General features: G+C 44.4%; 1 protein-coding gene across 1 annotated transcript; it reads right to left on the bottom strand.

Annotated features, from left to right (window-relative positions):
• Positions 1 to 2: 2 nt before the first annotated feature.
• Positions 3 to 19,272, bottom strand: LOC138911754 (putative uncharacterized protein DDB_G0271606). Its single transcript, XM_070211136.1, has 15 exons — positions 19,261 to 19,272; positions 18,941 to 19,171; positions 18,131 to 18,307; positions 17,908 to 18,060; positions 15,877 to 16,332; positions 12,240 to 12,470; positions 11,430 to 11,606; positions 11,207 to 11,359; positions 6,631 to 6,861; positions 5,821 to 5,997; positions 5,598 to 5,750; positions 3,728 to 4,105; positions 2,812 to 2,971; positions 1,409 to 1,881; positions 3 to 68 (listed from the first exon to the last, which is right to left on the bottom strand). The coding sequence occupies exons 1-15, from the start codon at positions 19,270 to 19,272 to the stop codon at positions 3 to 5; spliced, it is 3,228 nt and encodes a 1,075-aa protein (XP_070067237.1).
• Between the last annotated feature and the right edge of the window lie 1,921 nt (positions 19,273 to 21,193).

The following is a 21,193-nucleotide window of genomic DNA, read 5'->3' as shown; positions in this document are numbered from 1 at the left end:
GTTCATGTGATTTGTATTTGTGCCTTGTCTTTGTTGCTGTTGATGTCTACGAGGTGGGTGTGTTGCTGCTAAGGAAGCATTATATATGTTTTTATTTAATATGTCGATGGCGTCTTCAATATCGGGTCCCGATATTATTTCTGTATTAAGACGAACGTTTTTATCTAAATGGTTTTGAAATTTTTTTACGTTTGCATTTATCGGTAGCAATCGCATTGTTGTTTGTTTATACGGGAATCGGCCTACTCTGAGGCCTATATGTATAGGTAGATGATCCGATTCTAGATCGATTGTAGAGTGTGTTTGTAGTCGGTCATTGTTAATGCCACTGTAGACCGCAATATCGATAGCGGATGGCCTGTTCCTACTTGTGTATGGGAAGTGTGTAGCCCCACCTGTAGCAAGAATGTTCAGCTTCTTGTTGCTGTGAATGCTTCTTAGCAGCTCTACCCCTCGTCGACAAGCACGTTGGTTGCCCCACCAGGAATGTTTGGCGTTCCAGTCGCCACATAAAATGAACCCGGACCCGCTCAATTTTTCAAAATGTTGGAAAAGTTTGGCAAACATGTCAGCGCTCCAATTATATTGCGGTGGGCAATAAATTGGAGCTAGGACAATGGTCTCATTTTTTGCCAGGGTCACAGCTACTGGTGCAGATTGCATGGATTCAAACACAATTGCTTCCAGGGCAATGTGTTTGATTCCGTGTTTTACTAAAGTGGCAACACCCCCGCATCTATGGTGTGGTGGTGGGCGAGTTGCCGCATATGTATGGTAGCCGTTAATAGTAATTGGGGGACCTGGATTGAGAGCGCTGGGGCCCAATCGTAGCTCGACGAGCATCATAATATCAATTTTATGTCGATTCATGAAAACCTCTAATTCATTTAGTTTGTTTCTAACGCCAGCAGCGTTCCAATATGCAATTTTAAAAGAGTTGCCATATTGGTCGCTGCTGTGGTTCGTATTTGGAATAATGTTTGGCCTTCTCCTGTTAAGCAATGGACTGTTAAGGTTGGACAAATGTGTTGTTGTAGTAGTTGTGGTGTCACTAGTAGTGTGAGTGGTGTGTCTGCCATCATTGACTTGACTCAATGTGGCAGTCGCGCTGGCATTGTTGGTGTTGTTCGCTCTATACATACTGGCTACTGTCAGTGGCTATGTGTTCACAATTGGCGTTTGCCGATTGGCTGTTGTTTATTGGCTGTGCTGTGCTAATCAATGTACTCATTAAATTAGGAAAATTGTTTTTTTTATTGACATTGTTCAAGGTATCAGAGGTTGATGTTGTTAGTGGGATTGTTTGTTGTTCTCCTTGTTTATTAATATTAGTGTTGCTTGCTGCCATTGTGAGCAACAGGCTAATTAGCATGTCTATTTTCTTGGACATCTCATTTATACTTATCACATTTTGCTGCAGCGCCTCCAAGAGTGGTGAGTCCGCCTGTTGTCTATGTTGTTGTTGTTGCGATTGCTGCTGGTGTCGTTGCTGTTGCTCATGTGATTGCTGCTCTTGCTGTCGTTGATATTGCTGCCGTTTTTGCTGCTCAGGTAGTTGTTGTTGCCTCAGTCGCTGTTGCCTCTGAAGTTGCTGCTGCTGCTCGGGCTGTAGCTGCTGCTGTTGTTGTTGCTGCTGTTGTCGTTGCTGCTGTTGCTGCTCCAGTTGTAGCTGTTGCTGGTACTTCTTGAGGTGTTGCATGGCTGGGTTGTGACTGAGGCTCGTATTTGCTTGTCCACTGGCTACTTGGCTATAAGTCAGTTGATTGTTTGGCTTCAGCTGTTGATGTTGCTGCTGTTGTTGCTGCTGCTGCTTTTGCTGTTGTTGCCGAAGTTGCTGTTGCTGTTGCTTCCGTTCCTTAGTCGACTTAATTCCACTAGGAGCTGAAGTATTAATTGCTAGGTATTGTGGCTGCTGGTGTTGGTGTTGTAGTTGCTGCTGCTGCTGATGATGTTGTTGTAGCTGCCGATGTTGTTGTTGCTGCTGCTGCTGATGTTGTTGTAGCTGCCGATTTTGTTGTTGTTGTTGCTGCTGCTGTTGTTGCTGTTGTTGTTGCTGTTGCTGTTGCTGATGCTGCTGTTGCTGCTGCTGCTGCTGCTGTTGTTGTTGCTGTTGCTGCTGTTGTTGGTGCTGCTGTTGCCTATCAATTGCCGCCCGGACACGGTTTGCTGCTAGTTTTTCCCGCTCCATTTTGTACACACTGCATCCCTTAAAGCTGGCTATGTGGTCAGCCTTGCAGTTAACGCACTTAGCAGGTGTGTTTCTGGGTTTAGTACACGTTGTAGTCGGGTGCTGTTCACCGCATTTGAGACATGCAAAAGGCCTACGACAGTAGTTCTTGCTATGCCCAAACGATTGGCACCGATGACACTGTACAGGCTCATCTCGCTTCAGCTGTCTTTCTACTTCAATGTGTTGGTTTCCCAGAGTTTTCAGTTCCAGTACTTTGTCGTTGGTGTCGCCGTTTGGTGCCAGTTCGACTTCAAACATGTTAAGTGGCCGTCGCTCAAATCGATGTTTAATGACGCTGGCAAAGCGAACCGTGTGTCCATGTTTCGCCAATTCTGCTCGGATTTGCTCGCATGGCGTGGAGTGGTGGACATTTTTAAGTAAAACACGGTATCCTCGCTCGCTTCGCATCTGGTGGGTGTGCATCTGTATTTCCGTATTGGCGCCGAGCATTGCTATAGCTGCATTATACGATAGTAAGTCGCTGCATTGCACTCTGACTCCATCGTTTTGTGTGCACTTTGTTGTATATTTATTTGCACCCACTGTATTATTGAGCATATCAATTATTTGTTGTATGTCACTTATGCTGGGTAGAAAAATTGTTGGAATTTTTGTGCTTTTAGTTGGCTGCTGCTGTTGCTGTTGTTGCTGCTGCTGGTGATGTTGTTGCTGCTGTCGATGCTGTTGTTGTTGCTGGACTTTGGTGGCGTGGTTTGTAACCTCTTGTGCATTGCTCTGGATCTGAACAATGTCATCATCAGAGCCTATGTTATTTGCTGATATGTCGCTGCTATCCAGGTCAATATCCATACTGCTGTTGTTGAGTTTAGTGCTGCTAGAGGGGTTTACTTTTTTAGTATTACGATTGCTTTTTTTATATTTGTTGATTATAGCTGCTTTATTTGTTGCCTTAGTTACTCTTGTTGATGACTTCAAGAAGTCCTGTATCTTCATGCCTGGTCGTGAGTTTCCTTGTACTGCCAGTGTCTGTGCTCGCTTTTGTTTGCTTTGTTGCGGCAGTGTACCTTTACGTTTTAAACTTTTCTTGGCAGACAGGGAAGTCGTAGGTAGCATAGAGCAGTTAAATTTAGGTCCTTTTGCTACTGTTGGCGTTATTGTTTGTGGAATTGGTTCGATTTTTTCAAAAGTAATACTATTAATATTATTGGCAGCAAATGCATCAGATGTTTTAACATTTGCAAGAATTTCCCCTCTGTTAGCAGTGGCTGTGCTGTTATGCTCAACAGTAGTTGTTCTGTTAAGCATGTCAGCAACTGAGCTGTTAATAACAGCAGCGGGCCGGTAACAGTCATCATCATCATCTTCGTCGTCAAAGACGTCTGTTAGTTCATCAATGTTATTAACATAGCTAGCTTCTCTTGTGTTATCAACATTATGAAGTTCAACTTCGTGTGCCGATACGTTTGGCGATGGATCACAGTGAGAGGCTGCTTTGGGAGTGCTAGTTATGCTAGTATTTGTATTGAAATTATGTACCTGTGCAATAGTTGTCTGCTGTTGCGGCTGGTCATAATTTTTATTGGCTGCTATGTCGCTTTCATCGTCAGACTCCAACACATTGACATAGATGTTCTCTTCTGGACTTTTCTCTCTGCAGGCAGATGATTGGCTCTCTTTCCTTGCCTTAGCTTTCGACGACTTCGTCAGAGACATTCTCAGCGGTGCCGAGCTGGGCGGTGAAGAGTTGGCGAGAACTGTTTTCAGCTTCGGCTTATGCTTGAGCGTAAGCGTCGGCTGCTGCGCTGGGACATCGGGCATTAACCTTTCCTCCTCTTCGCATAGCCTTAGCAACTGCTGTCGCCGGTGTTCTCGGCTGAGCTGCTTTTGCGGATTTTTTGTGAGCTGTTGCTGCAACTGTGAAAGTTCACTTTTCGCTCTTTCACTTATGCTGCATTCTTCGGTTGCGCGGTGGGGGGGGACAGCCGAGTTTGCGGTAATTTCAGAAGCGTTATGCGGACTTTTAGGCGGGCTTTTAGACACAGTTGGTTTTTGCATTTATGCACTTTATATATTATTTCTGGTGCAGTTATGTTTGTCTTTTACCACTATTTGCACCTTTTAAATATTTATTGTATTTGCTTGCCACTATGCCTGTTTAGCAATTACTCAGATAACTTCACAAATATATTTGCAAGCTTGGTTAATTATTAGAATTGAAAAATTCTGATTTTTAAGTTGTGTTTTATGTTATTTGTTAGAATTGAAAAATTCTTTTTTTTTTTTTTTTAATTTTAAATTGCTTTTTTTAAATTGCTTTTTTTTAAATTTTTTTTTAAATTTAATTTAAATTGCTTTTTAAATTGCTTTTTAAATTGCTGCGCATGCGTGCGCTTTTTTAAATTGCTGCGCATGCGTGCGCTACGGCGAACTTCTAGCGATTAAGCTAGTAGTCGCATTTTATTGTCTTTTTCATTGCTTAATTCTAGTTCACAATGCAATATATGAGACAGAATTGGAACGAAATAGGTCTAATTGTTTTTTTTTAAATTGCTGCGCATGCGTGCGCTACGGCGAACTTCTAGCGATTAAGCTAGTAGTCGCATTTTATTGTCTTTTTCATTGCTTAATTCTAGTTCACAATGCAATATATGAGACAGAATTGGAACGAAATAGGTCTAATTGTGGAACGGACTAGCTGACAAATTACTGGCATGTATGACATATTTTAACAAAATTTTACATGCATATCACAACATAAAAGAAAATTGTGACGAATTACGATAAATAAACATTTAACAATTATTTTTTACATTTAACATTACTTAATACTATGCTTGGCAGGCTTATTTGAATTTTAGCAGTTGGCGGTACTATTTCTGTTATTAACAGTGCCTCTGTTAACGTTATCAGGGTTGTTGGCGATTGCGTTCAGAACAGTTGAGCAATTACTCAATTGGTTCTGTTATTAACATACCTCTGTTAATGTTATCAGGGCTGCTTTCGATTGCGTTATGAACAGCTGAGTTAACATATTGATTGAGTTAAATTGTAAACATAGTTTGCCAGAGGGGCGAATTTAAGGATTTGTTGGAATTTATAATTCTAGTTGGTGCAAATTTACTTATTATTTATCTATTTCAGGTCTCATGGATTAATATGTTATACGGCCTGGCCTTCCTGTGTGTTTGCCGCCCGCAATTGGACCATCGACGTTGGAGCCGCTGCCAGGAGTGCCACGGGCGCCTTCTGGCAATTTGGAGGTGTCTGCCGTTCGTCGAGGATTGACCGTAGTCTGCTGGAGGTGCCCACACAAGCTTCTGGGGCACCTTATGGTGTGTTTGCATGCCAAAGCAGGAGAGTAGGAGCCATATTCCCAGCCTGTGGGGCATTTGCAGCTGACATGTACCCAGCCGTGTTCTGCGAAGGCATGCTTGACGTTGTTGCTGCTGTTGCACGAGCTTCTGGCGCTTTGGAGGCCAGCAGTTGTGTTGAGCTGGTCCCCCAGAGTGCCTTTTGCCGAGTAGAGTGTGGAGTTGCCGCTGTTGCTGGTTGTCAGGAGCTGCAGGTGAGCGTCTTTTGGGTTCAATACAGCTTGTTGAACTGCTTCTTCTTCTTTTAGCCCCCCTGACTGTTGACTGTGCGTTGTTGCTGCTGGGCGCCTCCACTACCTCCCGTTGTTGCTGTAGGTGCTGCTGGTGAAGGTTCGAGTGCTGCTGGCGGAGCTGTTGTGTGGTTGTGGGCTGATTTTGTTGCCAAGGAGCATCTGTGGCAATGTTTATGAGGCTGTATGGGGCTATTATTATGCTCTGTGAAATAGAAAAATTTGTTATATTGGCACAGACTGAGTTGTTTGGATTAATATTTGTATTTTTATTTTCAGTTAAGGCTATTGTGTGTTGCTGTTGGTTTGATTGCTGCTGCTCTGGTGTTCGCTGTTGTTGAGTTGGCTCGTTATTTGCAGCCTCGTCCATCTCGCGCTCAAGTTGCTGCCTGAGTCTTTCAAGTCGGTGCTCAAGCTGCTGCTCGTCCTCAGTTAGCCGTTGCTGTTGTAAATTGGCTTGCTGAGGTTGTGGAAGTGGCCGTTCTAGTTGTTGCTCTTGTTGCTGCTGTGGTGTATCTAGCACTATTTCGACGTCAGGCGACTGATTTGGCTGATGCTGGAGTCCCTCGAGCTGTTGTTGCTGCTGCTGTATTTGCTGTTGTTGCTGTTGCTGATGCTGCTGTTGGTACTGGTGTTGCTGCTGCTGTTGTTGCTGCTGCTCTTGTTGCTGTTGCTGCTGCTGTTGCTGCTGGTGTTGTTGCTGTTGCTGCTGCTGTTGTTGCTGTTGCTGCTGCTGTTGTTGCTGTTGCTGCTGCTGTTGTTGCTGTTGCTGCTGCTGTTGTTGCTGCTGGTATATTTGAATAGCCAGCTCGCGAGGCAGTACTAATTGCTGAATCACCAATGGCTGTTCCCTAATTGCTAGTTTTAGCTCTTCGAGCGTAATTCGTCCCTCTCTGTAGTGCCTTCTTAGCGAATTTATCCTCATTTCGCTGAATCTGGCTGGCTGTTGTTGTGGGGTCTGCTGTTGCTGCTGCTGTTGCATTCTGAGCGAGTTTGCTTCTTCTTCTTCAAGCTCCATGCGAAGCAGAGTTGGCAGCTGTTGTTGTTCTTGCGATTGCTGCACTAGTTGCTGTAGAGGGCGAACATGTTGTTGTAGTTGCAGACTATACCTTTGCCGATCAAGACGAATTGGAACATACGGACTTGTGATTAGCTTACGAGCGTTGGCATTAGGATGAATAGCAAGTGAGTCGGCGAATCTTTTGCTTGTAGTATGGAATATTTCGTCCACTGTGCCTATGTCGTAAGTATCACGTATGTCTTTGTTTCTAGTCCACCAGGAGGCCTTCACTATCTTCCTTAGAATCCAGTTCTGTGTGGATTCTATTCGGCGTAGCTGTGTGTCAGAGATCATGGCACCCCAGATCGGCAAAGCATATCTCCATATCGGCGCAATCATCTGCTTGTAGATAGTGATTTTGCATTCTACAGAGAGTACGCTTTTGTTTCCTATTAGCCACTCTAGTTTATTATAGAGTGCTTTAAGACGGCATCGTAGCTGCGTAACATGGTGTTGCATGTGGAGCTTTCGGTCCAGATGGACACCTAGGTACTTTTGCCTTGGTTTAGAGGGGATTTCTTGACCATTGAGTCGTGGAGTCAGGTAATTCATTCGGCTGTTTAAATTGCGTAGAGTATGTACTACATGAGCTGATTTGCTGTCATTAATTTGGATGCACCAGCGATTGCACCAAATGGTGAATTGGCGCAGATACGTTTGATTTGCACTGTATGATGTTTGCAGTATGTCAGCAGAGCTCATTATGACTGTGTCATCGGCAAACGTTGACAGTAGCATGCTGCAGTTGTATGGGTTAGTTATGGACGTTTCTGTATTTGTTATTGTTGCTGCTGTTGTTGTTGGATTGGGAGGTGTTGCAATGTGTGGTAATGGCATATCTGATGTGTAGATGATATATAGAATTGGCCCAAGTACGCTCCCCTGGGGCACTCCAGCGCTAACTTTGCCTATTCTAGATTTAATGCCCTCGTTTCCATGTACGATGAATGTGCGATCAAGTAGATAGCTCTTGAGAACATTATACAGCCTATTAGGCAGTATCTTGCCAAGTTTCAAGAGCAATCCTTCGTGCCATACTCGATCAAATGCTTCGCGTATATCGATATAGACGGCTGAGCAGTATTGTTTCTTTTCAAATGCACTCAGGATGAATTGGGTTACCCGTGCTAGTTGCTGCTCAGTGCCATGATCTTTGCGAAAGCCAAATTGATGTAGTGGCACGGCCTTTGCAAATTCAGAGCATTCATAGAGCCTGTACATGAGAAGCCTTTCAAAGATTTTGGAGAAACCTGCAAGCAGGCTTATTGGTCGATATGAGGCGACATCTTCTGTGGGTTTTCCAGGCTTTAAAATTGTTTTTATGGCAGCGCATTTCCACTGTCGCGGGAAATGGCCATGTCTGAGTATGCAGTTGTATATCATGACAAGGTACAGTATTGCTTTCTTTGGTAGTGCTTTAATGACTCTATTGTCTATGTTATCGATGCCTGCAGCCTTTTTTATTGTCAAGCAGCCAATCTCTTTTGTCACCTCAGTATATGTAATTGGGCGAAAAGGGATAACACCAGCGACGCCAGCGCCGCTGTCGCAATCGTTAGTTTGCTGTCTAGTGTTTATCTCATTATTCACCTGGAGTCTGTATTCAGCCGTATTTGAGAATATGGGGCTGAAACGTTGCTCCAGGTATGTAGCGAAGACCTCAGCCTTTTCTTTACTAGTTTTAGTCCATTGTGTTCTATTGCTGCGACTGTTGTTGTTGTCAGTCGCTTGTATTTTAAGTGGCCAATTTGGCTCTGGTTGCCTTTTGATGTTGTTTGTGATGCGCCAAAGCTTTTGTATCTTGTAGCGATCAGTGGCATCTATTTGTTCAAACATTTTGTTCGTTTGTTTCTTCTTGTCCATACGAAGCGCTTTTTTTAGTTTGTTTTGGGCCTGGCTAAGTCGGCTTCGCGTGAGAGGTGTTCGCATAACCATATGTTCTCTCTTGCGCTGCCGTTTTATTGCCAAAAGTCTAATTGTTTCGTTTGTTAATTTAAAACGGCCATGGTTCATGCGATTTGTATTTGTGCCTTGTCTTTGTTGCTGTTGATGTCTACGAGGTGGGTGTGTTGCTGCTAAGGAAGCATTATATATGTTTTTATTTAATATGTCGATGGCGTCTTCAATATCGGGTCCCGATATTATTTCTGTATTAAGACGAACGTTTTTATCTAAATGGTTTTGAAATTTTTTTACGTTTGCATTTATCGGTAGCAATCGCATTGTTGTTTGTTTATACGGGAATCGGCCTACTCTGAGGCCTATATGTATAGGTAGATGATCCGATTCTAGATCGATTGTAGAGTGTGTTTGTAGTCGGTCATTGTTAATGCCACTGTAGACCGCAATATCGATAGCGGATGGCCTGTTCCTACTTGTGTATGGGAAGTGTGTAGCCCCACCTGTAGCAAGAATGTTCAGCTTCTTGTTGCTGTGAATGCTTCTTAGCAGCTCTACCCCTCGTCGACAAGCACGTTGGTTGCCCCACCAGGAATGTTTGGCGTTCCAGTCGCCACATAAAATGAACCCGGACCCGCTCAATTTTTCAAAATGTTGGAAAAGTTTGGCAAACATGTCAGCGCTCCAATTATATTGCGGTGGGCAATAAATTGGAGCTAGGACAATGGTCTCATTTTTTGCCAGGGTCACAGCTACTGGTGCAGATTGCATGGATTCAAACACAATTGCTTCCAGGGCAATGTGTTTGATTCCGTGTTTTACTAAAGTGGCAACACCCCCGCATCTATGGTGTGGTGGTGGGCGAGTTGCCGCATATGTATGGTAGCCGTTAATAGTAATTGGGGGACCTGGATTGAGAGCGCTGGGGCCCAATCGTAGCTCGACGAGCATCATAATATCAATTTTATGTCGATTCATGAAAACCTCTAATTCATTTAGTTTGTTTCTAACGCCAGCAGCGTTCCAATATGCAATTTTAAAAGAGTTGCCATATTGGTCGCTGCTGTGGTTCGTATTTGGAATAATGTTTGGCCTTCTCCTGTTAAGCAATGGACTGTTAAGGTTGGACAAATGTGTTGTTGTAGTAGTTGTGGTGTCACTAGTAGTGTGAGTGGTGTGTCTGCCATCATTGACTTGACTCAATGTGGCAGTCGCGCTGGCATTGTTGGTGTTGTTCGCTCTATACATACTGGCTACTGTCAGTGGCTATGTGTTCACAATTGGCGTTTGCCGATTGGCTGTTGTTTATTGGCTGTGCTGTGCTAATCAATGTACTCATTAAATTAGGAAAATTGTTTTTTTTATTGACATTGTTCAAGGTATCAGAGGTTGATGTTGTTAGTGGGATTGTTTGTTGTTCTCCTTGTTTATTAATATTAGTGTTGCTTGCTGCCATTGTGAGCAACAGGCTAATTAGCATGTCTATTTTCTTGGACATCTCATTTATACTTATCACATTTTGCTGCAGCGCCTCCAAGAGTGGTGAGTCCGCCTGTTGTCTATGTTGTTGTTGTTGCGATTGCTGCTGGTTTTAAATTGCTGCGCATGCGTGCGCTACGGCGAACTTCTAGCGATTAAGCTAGTAGTCGCATTTTATTGTCTTTTTCATTGCTTAATTCTAGTTCACAATGCAATATATGAGACAGAATTGGAACGAAATAGGTCTAATTGTGGAACGGACTAGCTGACAAATTACTGGCATGTATGACATATTTTAACAAAATTTTACATGCATATCACAACATAAAAGAAAATTGTGACGAATTACGATAAATAAACATTTAACAATTATTTTTTACATTTAACATTACTTAATACTATGCTTGGCAGGCTTATTTGAATTTTAGCAGTTGGCGGTACTATTTCTGTTATTAACAGTGCCTCTGTTAACGTTATCAGGGTTGTTGGCGATTGCGTTCAGAACAGTTGAGCAATTACTCAATTGGTTCTGTTATTAACATACCTCTGTTAATGTTATCAGGGCTGCTTTCGATTGCGTTATGAACAGCTGAGTTAACATATTGATTGAGTTAAATTGTAAACATAGTTTGCCAGAGGGGCGAATTTAAGGATTTGTTGGAATTTATAATTCTAGTTGGTGCAAATTTACTTATTATTTATCTATTTCAGGTCTCATGGATTAATATGTTATACGGCCTGGCCTTCCTGTGTGTTTGCCGCCCGCAATTGGACCATCGACGTTGGAGCCGCTGCCAGGAGTGCCACGGGCGCCTTCTGGCAATTTGGAGGTGTCTGCCGTTCGTCGAGGATTGACCGTAGTCTGCTGGAGGTGCCCACACAAGCTTCTGGGGCACCTTATGGTGTGTTTGCATGCCAAAGCAGGAGAGTAGGAGCCATATTCCCAGCCTGTGGGGCATTTGCAGCTGACATGTACCCAGCCGTGTTCTGCGAAGGCATGCTTGACGTTGTTGCTGCTGTTGCACGAGCTTCTGGCGCTTTGGAGGCCAGCAGTTGTGTTGAGCTGGTCCCCCAGAGTGCCTTTTGCCGAGTAGAGTGTGGAGTTGCCGCTGTTGCTGGTTGTCAGGAGCTGCAGGTGAGCGTCTTTTGGGTTCAATACAGCTTGTTGAACTGCTTCTTCTTCTTTTAGCCCCCCTGACTGTTGACTGTGCGTTGTTGCTGCTGGGCGCCTCCACTACCTCCCGTTGTTGCTGTAGGTGCTGCTGGTGAAGGTTCGAGTGCTGCTGGCGGAGCTGTTGTGTGGTTGTGGGCTGATTTTGTTGCCAAGGAGCATCTGTGGCAATGTTTATGAGGCTGTATGGGGCTATTATTATGCTCTGTGAAATAGAAAAATTTGTTATATTGGCACAGACTGAGTTGTTTGGATTAATATTTGTATTTTTATTTTCAGTTAAGGCTATTGTGTGTTGCTGTTGGTTTGATTGCTGCTGCTCTGGTGTTCGCTGTTGTTGAGTTGGCTCGTTATTTGCAGCCTCGTCCATCTCGCGCTCAAGTTGCTGCCTGAGTCTTTCAAGTCGGTGCTCAAGCTGCTGCTCGTCCTCAGTTAGCCGTTGCTGTTGTAAATTGGCTTGCTGAGGTTGTGGAAGTGGCCGTTCTAGTTGTTGCTCTTGTTGCTGCTGTGGTGTATCTAGCACTATTTCGACGTCAGGCGACTGATTTGGCTGATGCTGGAGTCCCTCGAGCTGTTGTTGCTGCTGCTGTATTTGCTGTTGTTGCTGTTGCTGATGCTGCTGTTGGTACTGGTGTTGCTGCTGCTGTTGTTGCTGCTGCTCTTGTTGCTGTTGCTGCTGCTGTTGCTGCTGGTGTTGTTGCTGTTGCTGCTGCTGTTGTTGCTGTTGCTGCTGCTGTTGTTGCTGTTGCTGCTGCTGTTGTTGCTGTTGCTGCTGCTGTTGTTGCTGCTGGTATATTTGAATAGCCAGCTCGCGAGGCAGTACTAATTGCTGAATCACCAATGGCTGTTCCCTAATTGCTAGTTTTAGCTCTTCGAGCGTAATTCGTCCCTCTCTGTAGTGCCTTCTTAGCGAATTTATCCTCATTTCGCTGAATCTGGCTGGCTGTTGTTGTGGGGTCTGCTGTTGCTGCTGCTGTTGCATTCTGAGCGAGTTTGCTTCTTCTTCTTCAAGCTCCATGCGAAGCAGAGTTGGCAGCTGTTGTTGTTCTTGCGATTGCTGCACTAGTTGCTGTAGAGGGCGAACATGTTGTTGTAGTTGCAGACTATACCTTTGCCGATCAAGACGAATTGGAACATACGGACTTGTGATTAGCTTACGAGCGTTGGCATTAGGATGAATAGCAAGTGAGTCGGCGAATCTTTTGCTTGTAGTATGGAATATTTCGTCCACTGTGCCTATGTCGTAAGTATCACGTATGTCTTTGTTTCTAGTCCACCAGGAGGCCTTCACTATCTTCCTTAGAATCCAGTTCTGTGTGGATTCTATTCGGCGTAGCTGTGTGTCAGAGATCATGGCACCCCAGATCGGCAAAGCATATCTCCATATCGGCGCAATCATCTGCTTGTAGATAGTGATTTTGCATTCTACAGAGAGTACGCTTTTGTTTCCTATTAGCCACTCTAGTTTATTATAGAGTGCTTTAAGACGGCATCGTAGCTGCGTAACATGGTGTTGCATGTGGAGCTTTCGGTCCAGATGGACACCTAGGTACTTTTGCCTTGGTTTAGAGGGGATTTCTTGCCCATTGAGTCGTGGAGTCAGGTAATTCATTCGGCTGTTTAAATTGCGTAGAGTATGTACTACATGAGCTGATTTGCTGTCATTAATTTGGATGCACCAGCGATTGCACCAAATGGTGAATTGGCGCAGATACGTTTGATTTGCACTGTATGATGTTTGCAGTATGTCAGCAGAGCTCATTATGACTGTGTCATCGGCAAACGTTGACAGTAGCATGCTGCAGTTGTATGGGTTAGTTATGGACGTTTCTGTATTTGTTATTGTTGCTGCTGTTGTTGTTGGATTGGGAGGTGTTGCAATGTGTGGTAATGGCATATCTGATGTGTAGATGATATATAGAATTGGCCCAAGTACGCTCCCCTGGGGCACTCCAGCGCTAACTTTGCCTATTCTAGATTTAATGCCCTCGTTTCCATGTACGATGAATGTGCGATCAAGTAGATAGCTCTTGAGAACATTATACAGCCTATTAGGCAGTATCTTGCCAAGTTTCAAGAGCAATCCTTCGTGCCATACTCGATCAAATGCTTCGCGTATATCGATATAGACGGCTGAGCAGTATTGTTTCTTTTCAAATGCACTCAGGATGAATTGGGTTACCCGTGCTAGTTGCTGCTCAGTGCCATGATCTTTGCGAAAGCCAAATTGATGTAGTGGCACGGCCTTTGCAAATTCAGAGCATTCATAGAGCCTGTACATGAGAAGCCTTTCAAAGATTTTGGAGAAACCTGCAAGCAGGCTTATTGGTCGATATGAGGCGACATCTTCTGTGGGTTTTCCAGGCTTTAAAATTGTTTTTATGGCAGCGCATTTCCACTGTCGCGGGAAATGGCCATGTCTGAGTATGCAGTTGTATATCATGACAAGGTACAGTATTGCTTTCTTTGGTAGTGCTTTAATGACTCTATTGTCTATGTTATCGATGCCTGCAGCCTTTTTTATTGTCAAGCAGCCAATCTCTTTTGTCACCTCAGTATATGTAATTGGGCGAAAAGGGATAACACCAGCGACGCCAGCGCCGCTGTCGCAATCGTTAGTTTGCTGTCTAGTGTTTATCTCATTATTCACCTGGAGTCTGTATTCAGCCGTATTTGAGAATATGGGGCTGAAACGTTGCTCCAGGTATGCAGCGAAGACCTCAGCCTTTTCTTTACTAGTTTTAGTCCATTGTGTTCTATTGCTGCGACTGTTGTTGTTGTCAGTCGCTTGTATTTTAAGTGGCCAATTTGGCTCTGGTTGCCTTTTGATGTTGTTTGTGATGCGCCAAAGCTTTTGTATCTTGTAGCGATCAGTGGCATCTATTTGTTCAAACATTTTGTTCGTTTGTTTCTTCTTGTCCATACGAAGCGCTTTTTTTAGTTTGTTTTGGGCCTGGCTAAGTCGGCTTCGCGTGAGAGGTGTTCGCATAACCATATGTTCTCTCTTGCGCTGCCGTTTTATTGCCAAAAGTCTAATTGTTTCGTTTGTTAATTTAAAACGGCCATGGTTCATGCGATTTGTATTTGTGCCTTGTCTTTGTTGCTGTTGATGTCTACGAGGTGGGTGTGTTGCTGCTAAGGAAGCATTATATATGTTTTTATTTAATATGTCGATGGCGTCTTCAATATCGGGTCCCGATATTATTTCTGTATTAAGACGAACGTTTTTATCTAAATGGTTTTGAAATTTTTTTACGTTTGCATTTATCGGTAGCAATCGCATTGTTGTTTGTTTATACGGGAATCGGCCTACTCTGAGGCCTATATGTATAGGTAGATGATCCGATTCTAGATCGATTGTAGAGTGTGTTTGTAGTCGGTCATTGTTAATGCCACTGTAGACCGCAATATCGATAGCGGATGGCCTGTTCCTACTTGTGTATGGGAAGTGTGTAGCCCCACCTGTAGCAAGAATGTTCAGCTTCTTGTTGCTGTGAATGCTTCTTAGCAGCTCTACCCCTCGTCGACAAGCACGTTGGTTGCCCCACCAGGAATGTTTGGCGTTCCAGTCGCCACATAAAATGAACCCGGACCCGCTCAATTTTTCAAAATGTTGGAAAAGTTTGGCAAACATGTCAGCGCTCCAATTATATTGCGGTGGGCAATAAATTGGAGCTAGGACAATGGTCTCATTTTTTGCCAGGGTCACAGCTACTGGTGCAGATTGCATGGATTCAAACACAATTGCTTCCAGGGCAATGTGTTTGATTCCGTGTTTTACTAAAGTGGCAACACCCCCGCATCTATGGTGTGGTGGTGGGCGAGTTGCCGCATATGTATGGTAGCCGTTAATAGTAATTGGGGGACCTGGATTGAGAGCGCTGGGGCCCAATCGTAGCTCGACGAGCATCATAATATCAATTTTATGTCGATTCATGAAAACCTCTAATTCATTTAGTTTGTTTCTAACGCCAGCAGCGTTCCAATATGCAATTTTAAAAGAGTTGCCATATTGGTCGCTGCTGTGGTTCGTATTTGGAATAATGTTTGGCCTTCTCCTGTTAAGCAATGGACTGTTAAGGTTGGACAAATGTGTTGTTGTAGTAGTTGTGGTGTCACTAGTAGTGTGAGTGGTGTGTCTGCCATCATTGACTTGACTCAATGTGGCAGTCGCGCTGGCATTGTTGGTGTTGTTCGCTCTATACATACTGGCTACTGTCAGTGGCTATGTGTTCACAATTGGCGTTTGCCGATTGGCTGTTGTTTATTGGCTGTGCTGTGCTAATCAATGTACTCATTAAATTAGGAAAATTGTTTTTTTTATTGACATTGTTCAAGGTATCAGAGGTTGATGTTGTTAGTGGGATTGTTTGTTGTTCTCCTTGTTTATTAATATTAGTGTTGCTTGCTGCCATTGTGAGCAACAGGCTAATTAGCATGTCTATTTTCTTGGACATCTCATTTATACTTATCACATTTTGCTGCAGCGCCTCCAAGAGTGGTGAGTCCGCCTGTTGTCTATGTTGTTGTTGTTGCGATTGCTGCTGGTGTCGTTGCTGTTGCTCATGTGATTGCTGCTCTTGCTGTCGTTGATATTGCTGCCGTTTTTGCTGCTCAGGTAGTTGTTGTTGCCTCAGTCGCTGTTGCCTCTGAAGTTGCTGCTGCTGCTCGGGCTGTAGCTGCTGCTGTTGTTGTTGCTGCTGTTGTCGTTGCTGCTGTTGCTGCTCCAGTTGTAGCTGTTGCTGGTACTTCTTGAGGTGTTGCATGGCTGGGTTGTGACTGAGGCTCGTATTTGCTTGTCCACTGGCTACTTGGCTATAAGTCAGTTGATTGTTTGGCTTCAGCTGTTGATGTTGCTGCTGTTGTTGCTGCTGCTGCTTTTGCTGTTGTTGCCGAAGTTGCTGTTGCTGTTGCTTCCGTTCCTTAGTCGACTTAATTCCACTAGGAGCTGAAGTATTAATTGCTAGGTATTGTGGCTGCTGGTGTTGGTGTTGTAGTTGCTGCTGCTGCTGATGATGTTGTTGTAGCTGCCGATGTTGTTGTTGCTGCTGCTGCTGATGTTGTTGTAGCTGCCGATTTTGTTGTTGTTGTTGCTGCTGCTGTTGTTGCTGTTGTTGTTGCTGTTGCTGTTGCTGATGCTGCTGTTGCTGCTGCTGCTGCTGCTGTTGTTGTTGCTGTTGCTGCTGTTGTTGGTGCTGCTGTTGCCTATCAATTGCCGCCCGGACACGGTTTGCTGCTAGTTTTTTCCCGCTCCATTTTGTACACACTGCATCCCTTAAAGCTGGCTATGTGGTCAGCCTTGCAGTTAACGCACTTAGCAGGTGTGTTTCTGGGTTTAGTACACGTTGTAGTCGGGTGCTGTTCACCGCATTTGAGACATGCAAAAGGCCTACGACAGTAGTTCTTGCTATGCCCAAACGATTGGCACCGATGACACTGTACAGGCTCATCTCGCTTCAGCTGTCTTTCTACTTCAATGTGTTGGTTTCCCAGAGTTTTCAGTTCCAGTACTTTGTCGTTGGTGTCGCCGTTTGGTGCCAGTTCGACTTCAAACATGTTAAGTGGCCGTCGCTCAAATCGATGTTTAATGACGCTGGCAAAGCGAACCGTGTGTCCATGTTTCGCCAATTCTGCTCGGTTTTTTAAATTGCTGCGCATGCGTGCGCTACGGCGAACTTCTAGCGATTAAGCTAGTAGTCGCATTTTATTGTCTTTTTCATTGCTTAATTCTAGTTCACAATGCAATATATGAGACAGAATTGGAACGAAATAGGTCTAATTGTGGAACGGACTAGCTGACAAATTACTGGCATGTATGACATATTTTAACAAAATTTTACATGCATATCACAACATAAAAGAAAATTGTGACGAATTACGATAAATAAACATTTAACAATTATTTTTTACATTTAACATTACTTAATACTATGCTTGGCAGGCTTATTTGAATTTTAGCAGTTGGCGGTACTATTTCTGTTATTAACAGTGCCTCTGTTAACGTTATCAGGGTTGTTGGCGATTGCGTTCAGAACAGTTGAGCAATTACTCAATTGGTTCTGTTATTAACATACCTCTGTTAATGTTATCAGGGCTGCTTTCGATTGCGTTATGAACAGCTGAGTTAACATATTGATTGAGTTAAATTGTAAACATAGTTTGCCAGAGGGGCGAATTTAAGGATTTGTTGGAATTTATAATTCTAGTTGGTGCAAATTTACTTATTATTTATCTATTTCAGGTCTCATGGATTAATATGTTATACGGCCTGGCCTTCCTGTGTGTTTGCCGCCCGCAATTGGACCATCGACGTTGGAGCCGCTGCCAGGAGTGCCACGGGCGCCTTCTGGCAATTTGGAGGTGTCTGCCGTTCGTCGAGGATTGACCGTAGTCTGCTGGAGGTGCCCACACAAGCTTCTGGGGCACCTTATGGTGTGTTTGCATGCCAAAGCAGGAGAGTAGGAGCCATATTCCCAGCCTGTGGGGCATTTGCAGCTGACATGTACCCAGCCGTGTTCTGCGAAGGCATGCTTGACGTTGTTGCTGCTGTTGCACGAGCTTCTGGCGCTTTGGAGGCCAGCAGTTGTGTTGAGCTGGTCCCCCAGAGTGCCTTTTGCCGAGTAGAGTGTGGAGTTGCCGCTGTTGCTGGTTGTCAGGAGCTGCAGGTGAGCGTCTTTTGGGTTCAATACAGCTTGTTGAACTGCTTCTTCTTCTTTTAGCCCCCCTGACTGTTGACTGTGCGTTGTTGCTGCTGGGCGCCTCCACTACCTCCCGTTGTTGCTGTAGGTGCTGCTGGTGAAGGTTCGAGTGCTGCTGGCGGAGCTGTTGTGTGGTTGTGGGCTGATTTTGTTGCCAAGGAGCATCTGTGGCAATGTTTATGAGGCTGTATGGGGCTATTATTATGCTCTGTGAAATAGAAAAATTTGTTATATTGGCACAGACTGAGTTGTTTGGATTAATATTTGTATTTTTATTTTCAGTTAAGGCTATTGTGTGTTGCTGTTGGTTTGATTGCTGCTGCTCTGGTGTTCGCTGTTGTTGAGTTGGCTCGTTATTTGCAGCCTCGTCCATCTCGCGCTCAAGTTGCTGCCTGAGTCTTTCAAGTCGGTGCTCAAGCTGCTGCTCGTCCTCAGTTAGCCGTTGCTGTTGTAAATTGGCTTGCTGAGGTTGTGGAAGTGGCCGTTCTAGTTGTTGCTCTTGTTGCTGCTGTGGTGTATCTAGCACTATTTCGACGTCAGGCGACTGATTTGGCTGATGCTGGAGTCCCTCGAGCTGTTGTTGCTGCTGCTGTATTTGCTGTTGTTGCTGTTGCTGATGCTGCTGTTGGTACTGGTGTTGCTGCTGCTGTTGTTGCTGCTGCTCTTGTTGCTGTTGCTGCTGCTGTTGCTGCTGGTGTTGTTGCTGTTGCTGCTGCTGTTGTTGCTGTTGCTGCTGCTGTTGTTGCTGTTGCTGCTGCTGTTGTTGCTGTTGCTGCTGCTGTTGTTGCTGCTGGTATATTTGAATAGCCAGCTCGCGAGGCAGTACTAATTGCTGAATCACCAATGGCTGTTCCCTAATTGCTAGTTTTAGCTCTTCGAGCGTAATTCGTCCCTCTCTGTAGTGCCTTCTTAGCGAATTTATCCTCATTTCGCTGAATCTGGCTGGCTGTTGTTGTGGGGTCTGCTGTTGCTGCTGCTGTTGCATTCTGAGCGAGTTTGCTTCTTCTTCTTCAAGCTCCATGCGAAGCAGAGTTGGCAGCTGTTGTTGTTCTTGCGATTGCTGCACTAGTTGCTGTAGAGGGCGAACATGTTGTTGTAGTTGCAGACTATACCTTTGCCGATCAAGACGAATTGGAACATACGGACTTGTGATTAGCTTACGAGCGTTGGCATTAGGATGAATAGCAAGTGAGTCGGCGAATCTTTTGCTTGTAGTATGGAATATTTCGTCCACTGTGCCTATGTCGTAAGTATCACGTATGTCTTTGTTTCTAGTCCACCAGGAGGCCTTCACTATCTTCCTTAGAATCCAGTTCTGTGTGGATTCTATTCGGCGTAGCTGTGTGTCAGAGATCATGGCACCCCAGATCGGCAAAGCATATCTCCATATCGGCGCAATCATCTGCTTGTAGATAGTGATTTTGCATTCTACAGAGAGTACGCTTTTGTTTCCTATTAGCCACTCTAGTTTATTATAGAGTGCTTTAAGACGGCATCGTAGCTGCGTAACATGGTGTTGCATGTGGAGCTTTCGGTCCAGATGGACACCTAGGTACTTTTGCCTTGGTTTAGAGGGGATTTCTTGCCCATTGAGTCGTGGAGTCAGGTAATTCATTCGGCTGTTTAAATTGCGTAGAGTATGTACTACATGAGCTGATTTGCTGTCATTAATTTGGATGCACCAGCGATTGCACCAAATGGTGAATTGGCGCAGATACGTTTGATTTGCACTGTATGATGTTTGCAGTATGTCAGCAGAGCTCATTATGACTGTGTCATCGGCAAACGTTGACAGTAGCATGCTGCAGTTGTATGGGTTAGTTATGGACGTTTCTGTATTTGTTATTGTTGCTGCTGTTGTTGTTGGATTGGGAGGTGTTGCAATGTGTGGTAATGGCATATCTGATGTGTAGATGATATATAGAATTGGCCCAAGTACGCTCCCCTGGGGCACTCCAGCGCTAACTTTGCCTATTCTAGATTTAATGCCCTCGTTTCCATGTACGATGAATGTGCGATCAAGTAGATAGCTCTTGAGAACATTATACAGCCTATTAGGCAGTATCTTGCCAAGTTTCAAGAGCAATCCTTCGTGCCATACTCGATCAAATGCTTCGCGTATATCGATATAGACGGCTGAGCAGTATTGTTTCTTTTCAAATGCACTCAGGATGAATTGGGTTACCCGTGCTAGTTGCTGCTCAGTGCCATGATCTTTGCGAAAGCCAAATTGATGTAGTGGCACGGCCTTTGCAAATTCAGAGCATTCATAGAGCCTGTACATGAGAAGCCTTTCAAAGATTTTGGAGAAACCTGCAAGCAGGCTTATTGGTCGATATGAGGCGTTTTTTTTTTTTTTTTTTTTTTTTTGTAGTATACACTGGTCTATTACTCAGTGCATACGGCTGGTGGTCCAGATCCATGAGATGGCTAGGGTCTGGGCAAGTTTACCGCACTGCGCCGCTGAGCGGACCACGCGGAATCGGTCGTTGTTTTGGGAGGCGGTTGTTGGTTCTGCAGAGTAAGGCTAGGTGTAGCCTTTGTTTTGGCGCTTGGTGGACTGTTCAGGTTAGAGGTTGTTGTGCTTGGTGTAGTATTTATTGTTTTATAGGTGGTCGATATGCAATTGTTTTTTTTTTTTTTTTTTTTTTTTTTTGTTTTTTTTTTGTAGTATACACTGGTCTATTACTCAGTGCATACGGCTGGTGGTCCAGATCCATGAGATGGCTAGGGTCTGGGCAAGTTTACCGCACTGCGCCGCTGAGCGGACCACGCGGAATCGGTCGTTGTTTTGGGAGGCGGTTGTTGGTTCTGCAGAGTAAGGCTAGGTGTAGCCTTTGTTTTGGCGCTTGGTGGACTGTTCAGGTTAGAGGTTGTTGTGCTTGGTGTAGTATTTATTGTTTTATAGGTGGTCGATATGCAATTGGGGCGTTGGTGGTTAGCTTGGAATGTAGAGCATATTGTGGTTGTTAGTTGTGGTTAGTATGCGCGCCTGCTTGAGGATTAGTAATAGATTAGTTGTTTAGGTGTGATGTCTGGTGAGGTAGTTCAGGTTTTTATGGTTCTTGGGCTGTTTGGCATAGGAGTTGAGCCG

Source organism: Drosophila virilis, unplaced genomic scaffold (genome assembly GCF_030788295.1).
Source record: "Drosophila virilis strain 15010-1051.87 unplaced genomic scaffold, Dvir_AGI_RSII-ME tig00002586, whole genome shotgun sequence".
NCBI lineage: Eukaryota > Metazoa > Arthropoda > Insecta > Diptera > Drosophilidae > Drosophila > Drosophila virilis.
This window is presented reverse-complemented; position numbering and strand designations above follow the sequence as displayed.